This window comes from Eleginops maclovinus, chromosome 16 (genome assembly GCF_036324505.1).
Source record: "Eleginops maclovinus isolate JMC-PN-2008 ecotype Puerto Natales chromosome 16, JC_Emac_rtc_rv5, whole genome shotgun sequence".
NCBI classification, from domain to species: domain Eukaryota; kingdom Metazoa; phylum Chordata; class Actinopteri; order Perciformes; family Eleginopidae; genus Eleginops; species Eleginops maclovinus.
This window is the reverse complement of record NC_086364.1, coordinates 10,276,570-10,290,245: the sequence shown is the minus strand read 5'-3', so window position 1 is coordinate 10,290,245 and position 13,676 is coordinate 10,276,570. Positions and strand designations below refer to the sequence as shown.

General features: G+C 40.0%; 1 protein-coding gene across 1 annotated transcript; it reads right to left on the bottom strand.

Moving 5' to 3' along the window:
* Window positions 1-2,489: 2,489 nt before the first annotated feature.
* znf281a (zinc finger protein 281a) lies at window positions 2,490-13,565 on the bottom strand. Its single transcript, XM_063904784.1, has 7 exons — window positions 13,432-13,565; window positions 11,321-11,774; window positions 9,552-9,653; window positions 9,182-9,308; window positions 8,058-8,141; window positions 7,834-7,952; window positions 2,490-6,473 (listed from the first exon to the last, which is right to left on the bottom strand). Exons 2-7 carry the CDS (start codon window positions 11,723-11,725, stop codon window positions 4,881-4,883), a joined length of 2,430 nt encoding a protein of 809 aa, XP_063760854.1. The 5' UTR covers window positions 11,726-11,774; window positions 13,432-13,565; the 3' UTR covers window positions 2,490-4,880.
* Window positions 13,566-13,676: the final 111 nt, after the last annotated feature.

Sequence of the window (13,676 nt, the reverse complement as noted above, 5' to 3'; positions counted from 1 at the left end):
GTTGATATTTTCAGCCTGGCAAGATGAATTTTAGTTTTGACAAGAGTGTCTTATTTAAGGACAGGTTTCTGAGCTAAATGTTTGCCCTGCTCAATAATGATGTTTTTTGGATTAGCAAATATTTTCAGTTTTTCTTTATAATTATTAACATCGGTTAAAGGTGACCCAATGTTAAGTGAACCACTTAAAAGTCTTAACATGTTAACCATATTTGTATCCCAATATAAAATAACGAGTCAAGCAAACGTGCAAACAGCTCTGTGAGGCTGTATTAAAGCACAGTGGTGCTTCTTGCTAATTGCTAAAATCTGAAAGCTAACATTGTGATGTTGAGCAGGTATAATGTTGATCATGTTCTTGTTGCATGCTCACATTTTCTTATCAGCTGTATAAACAGAAAGTACAGCTGAGGTCGATGAGAAGGTTCAATATACATACAAATTTGGACCTATGATGGCAATAGCGGAAATGATGAAGGGACAACCAATTGGAATTTATTGTTATTTTGAAAAGGACATTAAAGTCTAAAACAAATTCCTGGCAATTTATCTTCTGGAATAGGTCTTGAAAAGTGTTGCTTATGTCAATTTCCTGGTGACACGATAGAAAAAGTCAGTAGGAGTCATCTTCTGGATATATGTGGAGAATATAACAGTAATCCATCAAATAGTCTTTGCCTACAATAGTGTGACTAATCAGACTTATTTGCATTCTGTATTTAATTAAACTAATGCCTCATTTTACAGCAATGAAACTCCCTCCTATATTTATGGCTGCTGTTCCCAATTCGCTATCTCTCTGTGTACACAACCCCAGATGTAGCTTCTTCCCAGCTTTGAAGATAAGAATACATATTCACGTCACTCTCTCATCCGCTCTGTCAGCAGACCTGCCTCCTCTGATAACAGTAATAACAGTTTGCCTCCCTCAGAGTTAGCTCAGCTTCTGTTGTACTGTGTTCGACCAAAAACACCTCTTACACTTTCAGCTCAGGAATTAAGGCGTACTGTTTTACTGCCACCATCTTGGCATCACAACTATGTGTTTGTTAAGTTAATAAAATCCCCATGTCACACCTTGACCATTCTTGCTTAAAACTTTTATGACTTCCTCATTTTTAAACAATGAGAGAAATGGGCTTATCGTTGCTGACTCATGATGCACAAACATCTGAAAAGTTTTGAAATGAGATATCCAAAATATATTACCATCACAAGGGTCAATATTAAATTTTGTTATTTATTGACTGAACAAAATGGGATTGGCCATGAATCATGCAGGTTTTGGGTGTGTACAACAGAAGCTGCAGAAAGAGTTACAAGTTCGTGTTTGAAAGCTAAACACACATGAAATGCAGATTTCATTCTGTGAGGACAGGAAGACAACCTACTTCTCTTTTTGAATTACTGTGAGGAAGAACATTATTCCCTGAAGCGATGATCAATGGAAATTGAAGAATATGAAATCATTGATGTGAATATCAAAAGTTAAATTTGTTTGAAGCTTTTCTGGTTTGATAGAGGGGACTTAAGAAATATCTATATCGATATTTATTGTATAACTCTGAAACATCTACATGTATCTAGGACACTCAACGCCTGCTTTAATATTACTTTTATTATCCTTTGTGTTTGTTTTGCACATTTGCTCTTGTGAGCTCATAAACAGTAGTAGTGTGGGAATGACTCAGTAAGACTTGCCATAAATGAATAATACAGTATATACATGTTCATTTTTCCCCCAGTGGCTTGCTTAAATAATCTATGTTCACACAACTACAAACCTTTGCTTTTAATCTTATAAGGACATAATTAAAAGAAAAGAAAAAATAAGGGTGATGTACTTTCTGTGCTCTTAAAATCCTCAAAACGGGAGGAAATGTAGTAAAACTGGAACAGGGAACAACTCATTTAGAAATGACGTTTTAGTTTTCGTATTGCACTCAGTTTTATGAAGTGAGTTTGGATTTTAGTGAGTGAGTGAATGTAAAGCATACAGTCCATTTAGTCGTGGTCTAAAAAGAAAAAAGATTTGCAACATTTGTTTGAATCCAAAGAGGAGCTGTTGAATGAGCCAATGGGTGTTGTAATTATCAGTAAATCAGGCCTGCATTTAAAACTTTATAGAAATTCCAGCAGAGATGCAGTTTAAATCCATGTTTTCTTAATAAAAAAATCTATAAAACAGCGACAAAGTTGCTCAAAGGGATTCATAATGACTAGATAAGCACCTAAGCATAATAGAGGCTGTTAGGGGTTTGATAACTCAGGACTTTTCACTTCTAGAACACCACCCCACCATGTGGTGGAAATAAACACAGCTACACTAAACCCGTAATATATGCAACCAAACATGAATGGATGTCCAAACACATGCAGCGAGGGACAGTTTCCCATAAACAGCCTCTGATACTCTCATTTCAGCGTCAACATGAATATGCATCAACATGATTATGAGCACTCCTCACATAAAGGATGACAGAACAGCTCTTGATAACAGTATTTTTTATTTTTTTCTCCCTAATCAGTTTTAAATTCATTGGACAAGTACAGTCTTGTGAAACATGTCACAAGAAGCTGGAAGAAAATAAAAATGCAAGATATCAGCTACAAAATTTGGCGGTGATAAAAAAAAAAAGAGGGAAAAAATATACTAAAATAAAATGTATACAAGGGTCAGAGTTCATTTAAGATTTAGTGTTTTGTACATTTTTTGTAAACAATAAGTATATTGAAACAATATGGCAAATCAGATCTGGAGGAGAGAGGTCGAACTGAAGAGACTGAACACTGGTTGGCATCCGACAGTTACAGAAACCCTAAAGCAACAGGTCTTAGTGGGTCACATAAATGTCAGGGACACAAATGTTTAAAAGTAGTCACACAGAAACATGACTTATTTTTACACACAAACCACAGCATCTCTGCTGCATACATCAAACCTTCACTCCTTCGTCCCTGGGTTACTGTGATATGAGGTATATGTGAGGCGACTTCTTGTTTATGCCTCAACCGTTCAGCATGGCAACATATTATTTAACATATGACAGCATTGCATTCTCTCTGCCATGTTCAATGATTGCTTAAAACAACAGGCCATTGGGGCATAAAGGAATTCAAAGACTCATTCAGCAGAGTGATATCATTTCCAGCACTCAAGGCCAGTTGCTATGGAAGACTGCGTACTTATTGTTGTCTTTACAAAATAATCGTACAGCATAAATACATTTAAAAATCAGCGCAGAATGACATTTTACATTTACTAGACAATATCTTGCACCTGCACTGCTCAGGAATAGGCACCCAATTTCTAACGGGACAAATATGCTTGGTAATGCCAGCAAACGTGAAATATCTAAACGCTTTCCAACGTTTGGGTCAGCCACCTTTTTAGCTCGTAATGCATAGGGCTGCCTCTCAGTAACAGCTTAAGGAATACTCGATCACTAACACATTTGTCATCAAATTCAATAAGAAAGCAAAAGCTTCTAAGTTGGGTAACAAGTCAAAACTAAAACTAGAGGTTGAATTACATTTACATTATCCCGATTAAATGTTGCTTTATTTTAAAAGCCCCCCCCTCCCTCCCAATCTAAACCTTCCCTAAAAGTAAGGAGAAAGAAAATGTGAATGAAAAATCCCACTTTTCCATATCAACCCGGCAACCCCCTCCCCCTATCCCCATATAAACCATGTCACCCAAACGAAGGGTATCCACATCATTCACCCCGAAAATATGTTCAACCCAGAAACCCCCTCTGCATTTGCCCAAACACGTCTCTGTCCAAAAGCCAGTCCATTCCTGATGTTTGAGCTTCCTTGATCTGACAGGGTACTTTACGCAATGTAAGAAAAAACGGCTCAAAGTGCTAATTGGATTCTTTTAAAGAAATAAGAGAACCGAGGAAGAAGCGGGGGGCAGGAAAAGGGGAAGGCCATTCTATCACTGTCCAACAGCAACCTCTATTGGCCAATTAAAAGCCCAACATCACTTTTGCTCTCCAAAAAATATACCAAGGACAACATTTACCCCCCAAATCCGCCCTCATTCTTCCTCTACTTCAACTGGCAGTTCCCCAGAATGATTAAATCTGTTTTTACATTAATATATATATTCTTATAAATATATATATAGATATATATATATGGCCCTTATTGAAGAAAACATGAGTTTCACATTGACACGAAAGTACCATAATCTCTATATAGCCAAGTAGAAAGTGTTTTCAGTGCTCAAGTGAGCTGGCAGCAGTCTGTTTATGTCACACTCATTCAACAAGTAATAAAACATAAGAAAAATCCTCTTTTGAAGTAGCAAACGGTAACTTCTGAAAAGAGCGCTCACTGCACCTCGTAGGCTTCTCCTTTTTCACTTTTTCCTGAGTAATACTTTAAACCTTGTAACAGACAACTTTTTTTTGCGATTTCGACTCTGGGCTATTCCCTGCCATCATGGTTATGTTCATTATTATTTTACAATTGTAAAGTTGATTGCTCAAACACTTCAGCTCATTGTTAAAGCAAAAGGTCCGGTGCAACTCCACATGGTAAAAGTTTTTTCAGTTCAGATTTCTTGACCAGAACTAATGCCACTAATATGACAAGAATAAACAGTAAATACATATTTAATTTAAAAATACCAGAGACTTAAAAAAAAGTTGCATTTGCAAGAAGCCTTGCAGGCTTATTGTTGGGAGAGGACTGGGCACAAAAATAGAGCATCAGTATAATTAAAAGAAAGATGACAGTTAAAAAAAAATTATAATAATAACAATAACAATAATAATAATAATAATAATAATAATAATAATAAAATAGGAGCACTAAAAAAATTCCAATAAGAACATCAACTTTAACGAGTGTTCTCTCCCTCTCAGGCTCTCATCTGTAGCTTTGGCTTGTTGTAGTTTTGGAACCTGTACTTACTGGCTCATTGACATCAGATAACAAACTACTATACCCTGAGAATTGAGACACAGGCGTCCGTATCCTGTGATCCACCTCCCCGCTAGAGTCAGTGGCGTAAGACAAGCCACGGCTGTCTGATTTGAACTGGGAGCCAAATGCCTGGGCAAAGTTTTCTATCTGGTAGGAAGGCTTGGAGGAGTCCAGAGAGGCCAGATCCTGCGAGGGGGCCAGAGGGTAGACCACTGTGCCGTTCTTGCCGGGCAGCTGCTCCTTTTGGCGGCTCAGGTCAGATGGGCCGATCTGATAGGAAGGGGGAGTGGAGGAGTGCTGCTTCTCCATCTGGTCGGTGAGCTCCTGAGAAGGGGTGAGCTGCTGGTGCGTGGAGTTCTCCAGGCCGCTCAGGTGGAAGCTGTGCTGTGGCGAGGATCCCGTCAGCATCGCAAAGTGAGACTTTGGCACAGAGGAGGGCAGCGAAGGCGAGGCCACCGACTGGCCGTACCCACACTCCATTGGGGACGTAGTGTAGATGTTCTTGTCAGCGTAGATGGGAGTTCCTTGGTGGGAACTGGTGAACGGTCCTGAGGAGGGAGGCCCAGGGCCCAGAGGGAAGCTGGCACTGTGGCTGGTACGCTCCAAAGCCTGCAGCAGGAAGCGTGAGTATTCGTGCATCATGACGGTCTTCTCTCCAGGCGGGCTGGGAGTGCCGCTGTGACCAATGTCAGTGCCGTCTATCGAGACAGGGTGTAGATCCACGTGATGGTCGCCAATGTCAAAGTGGATGTCGTGGTGCGAGCCTTCAGGTTTCTGAGTGTAGTGGTCCAGGATGCTCTGCAGCACCTCGTCGGGGATGCCCGACTTGTCGAGACAAAGAGGAGCGTCACTGTCCATGGCGCTGGAAACGACACCCTGATTTACAGACTGCTGGGAAGACAAGTGGCCGACGCCGACATCATAATCGCTGCTGGATATCCCAACCACCCCCGGCCCTGCTGAGTTTACATTGTTTGCTGCGTGAAGGTAGCGCCTTTTCTTGATGAACTGCATGGCGTCGTCATAGTTGCTGCTGGTGGGCTCTGCTTTAGCCCCGTTGGTTTGCATGAGGCCAAGACTATCCATGCCCCCGCTCTGCTCCAACGAGTCAGCTTTGGCCTGTCCCAAACCCCCCTTTTCAAGGCTTTTACGATTAGCCTTCTTGAATGCCATCTTTGGAGCCCGGGCGTGGTGGCCCTGCTGCATGCTGGGTCCTGGCTCAGTAGAGGAAGATACAGTTGGATTCTCAACAGAGTAATCATGGATGTTGTAGCCCCCAGGTACAGCCCCGTGAATGTGCTGTTCCCGAGACCCTCCTCCATCCCCTTTCTTTTTCTTTCGCTCCACTCCCTCTCCAGTATTTTTGGACCTCCCTCTCTTCCTACCAGTATTCCCCATATTTCCCTGAGTTATTCCATAGCTGCCATGTCCCAAGTCTACACAACCCAGATCCATCATCCCGGGATCCAGCCCCTTCTTTATGGCTTCTCCACAGGTTCGCTTGTGCTTAAGCAGTCGGTCTGTCCTAGAAAAATACTGAAAGAAACAACACCAAATGTTTTATTTCAAGATACTTTAAACAGTGACTGCAGACATTAACCCTTAAGAGTCGACGATCACGCCGGCATGATCAGATCACGTGAAATGTTCATGACGGCGCTGCATGAAAACAGTCCGGACAACATTGCCGGCTGCTTCTCTCGAAAGTACTGGCTTGAAACTCTATGCCAGTCTTTGTTTCGTTCAAATTGACCCAGTAAAAACGTAGATACGATGGTTTAAAGTTTATACAATAATATTTTTTCAAGCACTCATAAGTTTGAAAAATGGAAGCGCATATTTTAATATCTTCGCCGTATTTTATCGTTTTACAGAGCGGAAAAAGACGCTGGAAACTTTAGATCCTGCTTAACAGGATGCATTTACCAAGGAGGGGGGAGGTATTTAGGTAAACGGAGCTATACGAAGCGAGGCGAAGCAAGACGAAGAGACACGACGGGAGATCGAGAGCGAAAGATAGACCAAGAGAGACGGCGGGAGATCGAGAGAGACGAAGACAGACGGAGACGAAGAGAAACAGCGATTGAAGAAAAGTGACAGACAAACATTGAGAATTATAGATGTAGTTAGATAGACTTAACAGTTTTGAAGATAAAATACTTTACAGTAATCTGTGTCATGGTGGACCTAACTTTGAGTAATGAGTGAAAAACGCCTATGGATGCACCGGCTATTTGTTCATAACATTTGTAAATAGGTTCATGATACCTAAAAATCTAACTTTTACATTATCATAATTACATCCCCTGTATACATTTCTAGCTTTCAAAATGTTTAGTTGTGCATGTTATAATATATATCATATATAAAACAATATCATTTTCAGAATCCGTTTTTACATTTTTAATGTTCATATAGTATGTCAAAAGGAAAAAAAATAACTACCAGCTTATATAGGTGAGGTTGTCCTAAAAAAAAAAAAGGTAACAAACTTTGACATGCTAAACATTTCTTAATGGGATTTAGTAAGACAAATCAAAAAAAGAAAAGTAGCCTGAAAATGGCCAAATTAGCCCTAAGATTCCAAAGGGTTAAGAAGGGATTAAAGACTAAGTTGTTTTCCAAGCACTATTTCATTTCATTTCTTTAAATATAATTTTAAAATGATGCTATCAATGTCAATCTTTCTTAAAAGACAAAGTGCATGGGCAGATAAGGTAAAACAAAAAGAAAACATTTATAATGAACAACCATTGGGTCATAATATAGCATGAAATGGATCATTTAAATGACTATTCTTTCTCTCAAAATTTAGCACTGTGTGTAAACACCCTTTAAAGTTTTTGATTTATAAAATATTACATTAAATAATAATGGTACTGAAAAGCTCACTGACCTGTTGGCAGGTCTCACATCTGTAGGGCTTTTCTCCGCTGTGAGTCCTCTTGTGCCTCTCCATGTGGTACTTCTGAATGAAACGCATGTTACACTGGTCACAGCTGAATGGCTTTTCTCCTGCATTACAAAAACAGCAGCGCTCCAGGTTAGTCGTTATTGGAAGCACACAATGACTCAGATTAAATCAGATACGATAAGGATGGTCGTCGTTAAATAACTCACCGCTGTGGATTTTCTCGTGTCGCTGGAGAAGGTATTTCTGAATGAAACTCATGTTGCACTGATTGCATCTGAAGGGTCTTTCACCTGAAAAGAAAAATCACAGAGATCTATACGGTAAACATGTTTCAGCACCTGTATACAATAATGAAATTGACCGACTTTACACATCCTTCACGAAAAGCACTGTGTTCACAGCTATTGCAACTGATTATACTGTATTTCACAGGTCAAATCATTGTGTTCATCCCTTTTTAAATAGTGGTAACCTAATGATTTAACACAAGTCTGAGTTCGATCTTTCTTCTCAAAACCTCAAGAATTTAATATTGTTAGTCTAATGCAGTATTTGTTACTGTTATTGCCCCACAACAAGTTCTGAAAGGAGCCCAGACTAAAAGGGACCATACAGCAGATGCATCATCATTCTAAGAAGTAAAATGAAATAAATTGTGCCTGACCTTAAGCCTGATCATATACTTTCAAAATAAATTATCTGAAATCAATCAACTTTAGCAGATGATGCCCTACGAGTATAAAATAAAAGTTAGAAAGAAAGAAAGAATTCAGTGATCAATCTTGCATGACCTTTACTTGATAGATTATTTTCTGAAATGCTGAACTCTAGCCTGTTTCATAATAACTGCCTTTGTCACAAAACTGCTCATCATCTCACATTCAGTGAAGTGTGTGTCATGTTGCACCTAGGATTTAAAATTGTTTTAGCTGACTTTGATTGTTCTCCAAGTTTCAATCACAGTAAGATCAAAGCGAGACTCGGGAACATTGTACAGCCTGCCACGCCATTATCCTAAGATATACCCCGTGTACAATTGCTTAGCATAAAGAGGGGCAGTGCTTTGGCTTCCAGTTTTTGAATTAATGTTACTGCACATGCTACATCTGTGATGCTCAAGGCCAGGCAGCATTTCAAACAATCTAAATGATGTGAAAAGAACTGCTTACGTCAGAGCTCTTACCAAATACACTGAGAACTACCTGAGGATAAAAGGTGGATAAACTGTTTTTTGTAACCTTCTCAAAAAACATGAATGAAAGACCTGACATCAAAAAGCACAAGAAGAAGAAAATATGAGCATCATGGTAAAACTAGCACTGTACAATACCTGTGTGGATGAGGACGTGTCTTCGGAGGTGATAGGAGCTTCTGAAGGAGGCAGCGCAGTGCTCACAGATGTGAGGCTTGTTTCCCGGAGACATGCTGCCTCCATCTCCATCCAGCATCATTGATTGCTGTGAAACAATAACAGAGAAACTCAGGGGTCAGGTTTAGTCAGCTGCCTTCTATCTCATCCTTGATTTATCAAAAGGATCCGTTCATATTGGGTAAAAAAATATAAAGCATTATTACACAGATTCTGCTTAATTTGTTGGACAATAACATTAATGTCTTAACTTATTTTCAAAATGTGTGTATGTGAGAATTATTATGTTTCTATTTAATAATGACTTTATTCACAGATGTCTATGTCAAACCTTTAACTCGTTTCTCTTCTTTCTCGGTTTAACCTCCTGTCCATCACCATTTGACCTTCGACCTTTTCTCCCAGTGGGCTCCTTTCCTAACTGACTCGGCAGCTGTGAGGATGACAAAGGGAGAGGGAGAGGGCCGTGAGAGCGAGCCACAGAAAGGAAATTATTTGATTGCTGCTTAAGGCCCTTAGTCTATAAAAAACTATCCTGCAAACAAGTTTAGGTTTTTTTTGGTCACACAAACAAACAAAACACTTGGACAAAGTGTAGTGATTGTCCGCTGAGCACCCATTGTGCACGCTGTGGTTCTAGTGGATAAAATAACAATGCCTTAAATTCACAAACTTTCTTTGTATAAGCAGCCTGTAATTCAATGGGAGCCCTTATCCACGATTCTAACCTCTTGTCTCTAAGAAATGGACAAATTGAACACATCGCATACTAAGCTAGACATTACAGAGTTATACTTTTCATTAAACTTGATCACAAACAATCTGTGTTGCGTATTTATTCCAAAGAAAATGGGTTCCTGATTGCTTCCTTTCTGGCTTATGTTTGCCTTCCAGCATTGCCCATTTTTTACCAGTGAACATGCTGCAACTCAGTGCCATATGGAGACTGACAGGGTACATGTGGGTGCACCTGCTGTTCTAAAAATTAGCTCAACGTTTAGTGCAAAAACAGCAGAAGGAATAGCCAAAATAAAATAAGCCCAGCTTCACTTGAGCAGTTATAGGGCAAAACATGTGACTTTTCTAACAAAATGTCTCATCAGTGTGCGAGCAAATGCAACAATTTGGGAGTATGACAAAAAATACAGACTGTAGAGCTCATTTAAAATAAGTAAAAAGTAAAAAATAATAATAATGAGAGCCAGACTGAATCATTTGAGGGATGTTCAAATGAAATCTTTTAAATAAAAATGGTCCTTCTGGCACAGTGAACACAATCATTCATTGTGTTTTTCCAACAAATTTGCATCTAGAGCCCTGTTGACCTGTGATTTCGAGGCTATTGTTAGAAGTGTGTGGCTGTGTGTATTTCTATTTGAATAAGCACAAAAGACGTCTGAAATGAAGTGCAACCTCAAACAAGACAGCTGTGTCTCTGCCATGACGTTTTCATTCATGCTGAAGCTGTATGACATCACCCTTCTACCCAGAAAGAGAAACGGGGGGGGGGTGGGGGGTTCATTTATATTTTTGAATCTAAAGCCGTCAGTAGATTTATGTCACCATAAACAGTTTCACACAGATCCCCTTCTGCACCCGTCCTATCAGGACCATCTCTCTCAGGCTTTAAAATATTGGCTGTTCCACTTTATGTCTGGCAGTCATTCCAGTGTTTGTTGAATTTCAACACAGAACTGTTGTCAGTAGTTTATAGAATACAATAATAAAAAATAAAATAAATCATTTAACTCAAAGACATACCTATAAATAATAAAACAAGAGAAAATGATAATGCTGAAGTGGTCTCTTAATTTTTTCTGGGGCTGTATATACATGCATATTGTTATAATGACAATGAGCAAGCTGGATCTACTGCAAAATATAGTAGTGGTAGTCACAAAGGTAGATGAGAACTTCACATGTTCTTCATCTCTATGAATGGAACCTGATGTGTTATATTAACTTATGAATAATGTATGATATATGTTAGACCTCAAGTTTAAGTTTTATATGTGTCAATTATCAATCACTTTTTTAACTTATTGTTTCAGCTCTGTTTCTTCTCCCCCCCACCAATGTTCTGATTTCATTGGTACTTACGTTGCCCATGTTGATTTCATGCACCAGCAGGCTCTGGTTGTTACTGACTGTCACCTCCAGCAGCTCTGTGCTTTTCCCCAGCCCTCCAGGATAAACTGGCAGGCGGTAATCGTGTTCTGACATCTTCTCTTGCTTAATACCCATGGCGTGAACATAGTCTCCCACCCCTGCACACCCCATACGCCCACCCTGGATGCCCATGCTGCAGTCAGGAGAGTCACGCTCCTTCTTCAGGATCATCTCTTGCGATGGATGGTCCTGCATGACGGAGTGGGCGGCCAGCCGGGTGAAGCTGGTCACCGGGGGTAGGTGGCTGAACATTATCATGCCAGGGCCGAAATTGGAGTCCATGTTCCCATTGGAGCGCAGGTATTCATTGCCTAGTTTGTCTTGAATGATGTTCATGGTGGAGGCCGGCGGGCAGGAAAACTATAGGGTGGCAATTACTGTCATTCTGTAAGGAACAAACAGTAGAAGTTAATAATAAAACAATAAAAAAGGTCACTTTTAGAAAGACAAGCTGTGACGATACAAACAGATAATAAACAACAGACAACAATTACAGAGCCAGTTAATCTCAGTCTTCAGGAATCAGTGTCACGGCCTCTGATCTCACTACTGGGCGCTTAGTCGGATTACATTTTGTGGTTTATGGGTCAACAAAAGGGCTGCAGTCTGACACAATTACAAGTGGAAACAAGCAAAACAGACATCACTTGGGATACAGAGTACAACAAGTATCTCTAGATGATTGCACTTTGTGTTTACAGTATTTACAAGGCAAAAGGGTCACAGTGGCTCAATGCTAGACACAACATGAGAGGAGGAATGAGAGGATTGAAGTGGTGTTAATCTGTTTGATGGGGCTGTCTGACCCAGTCATCCTATTTGCATGAGCTTATCTGCCAATGAGAGTGCACATACACTGCATCAGAAAGACTGTTGTTTAAATTACGTAGCTGCGGGATAATCAAATGCATATTTTGTAAAGGCTCTGAGTGTGATTTTTCATAAGGATATTTGAAAATGATGTATAAAGTGAGAATATATTAAGTTAAATGTATGAATGCGATGCATGCAGGTATCCAAATGTTGGTTATGTGACTCTGAACCGTTATTTTATTTATTTATTTGTAATGTTCACTGAAGTTACATTAGGATTTCAAATGAAATGATTTGATCATGCTTTACAATAATCTTTGGCTGCCACATGAACGACCCTTTCAGCTAATGAGTGCCATCTGACTGCTGACAAATGCCTTCAGCTTTGATGGCGAGCTAGCAGAAATAACCAACCCGGCGAACAAAAAGCAAACTTTTAATAAATAAAGTAAATCTACCGGCACTCCGACTGACTTCATCTTTGTTGGATCGGTTTAAGCACACAAAGCGAGCGTTGAGAGGACCCCGTGGTCTGCGTGCATTTAAGAAAAACTACCAAGCTTGTTCGCTTTTCAATTAGCTACCTAGCTAACCATTTGGCTAACCACTCTTGCGGGGCCCTTCTCCTTTGTGATGCAGGATCAGGCAATAATTAATATGGCCATGCAATAACAGCAGCCGACTTGCGCTTGATGAACACCAAAAACCGAGCGAACATGAACAGAAAAAAACAACAAAAGCATGAGAGAAGTCTATTCTGTTTTTAGACAAGTAATCAAAGTAAGTGTTATTCCTTTTTTAGTTGAAATTAAAGATTAAGGGAGAGATATCATTACACACTAGCGTTACACAAGACGCACACAATCAGCGAGCTGGAGAAATGATCAAGGACAAATGCTAGTTAGCTCCTGAAAAATACATTCAAATACTTATCCTACATTGTTTGTACTTATTATTGGCTGTATTCTCCAAGTTGTTGGCTTCGTTTTCCTGGCAGTGGACCGACTGTAAGTGATGGGACGACAACACCAGCATGACCCATAACAAACGACCCATACAACTCCAGCGAACAATGATGCTCGTCCGGCTAGCCGAGACAGCTAACTTAGCAGCTAACTAGCGGTAACGTTAACGTGAGAGCGTCGCGCTTTGTTGTCTGTCCCGTCCCGAGTTTGACTGCTACACCGACCGGATATGTCGATCAACTTGATTTTATGAATTGCTCTTACCGTTGCAGGACCATGACCTGCTCTTTTGGCTCGCGTTTTTCACCCTCAGCTGTCCGTTTCAATATCTAGAGCCAAAACATTGTTCTCCCGCAGCTGCTGGGTTCTTCCATCTTGCCTCGGCGCGGAGGATTCTGGGTCCTGAAGACGGATGCGTCCTGTAAACTAAAATAAAACCGTTTTTTTGTTGTTGTTTAATTATTCAAAAGGAATTGTGAAATGCATATATATACAAGTATAAATACTAT

Coding starts and splice junctions, on each gene's coding strand:
- znf281a (XM_063904784.1), bottom strand. CDS start 11,725: ATGAACATCATTCAAGACAAACTAGGCAATGAATACCTGCGCTCCAAT. Junction 9,309..9,551: donor AGAAGAGAAACGAGTTAAAG/GTTTGACATAGA, acceptor ATTGTTTCACAG/CAATCAATGATGCTGGATGG. Junction 8,142..9,181: donor ACACGTCCTCATCCACACAG/GTATTGTACAGT, acceptor TTTTCTTTTCAG/GTGAAAGACCCTTCAGATGC.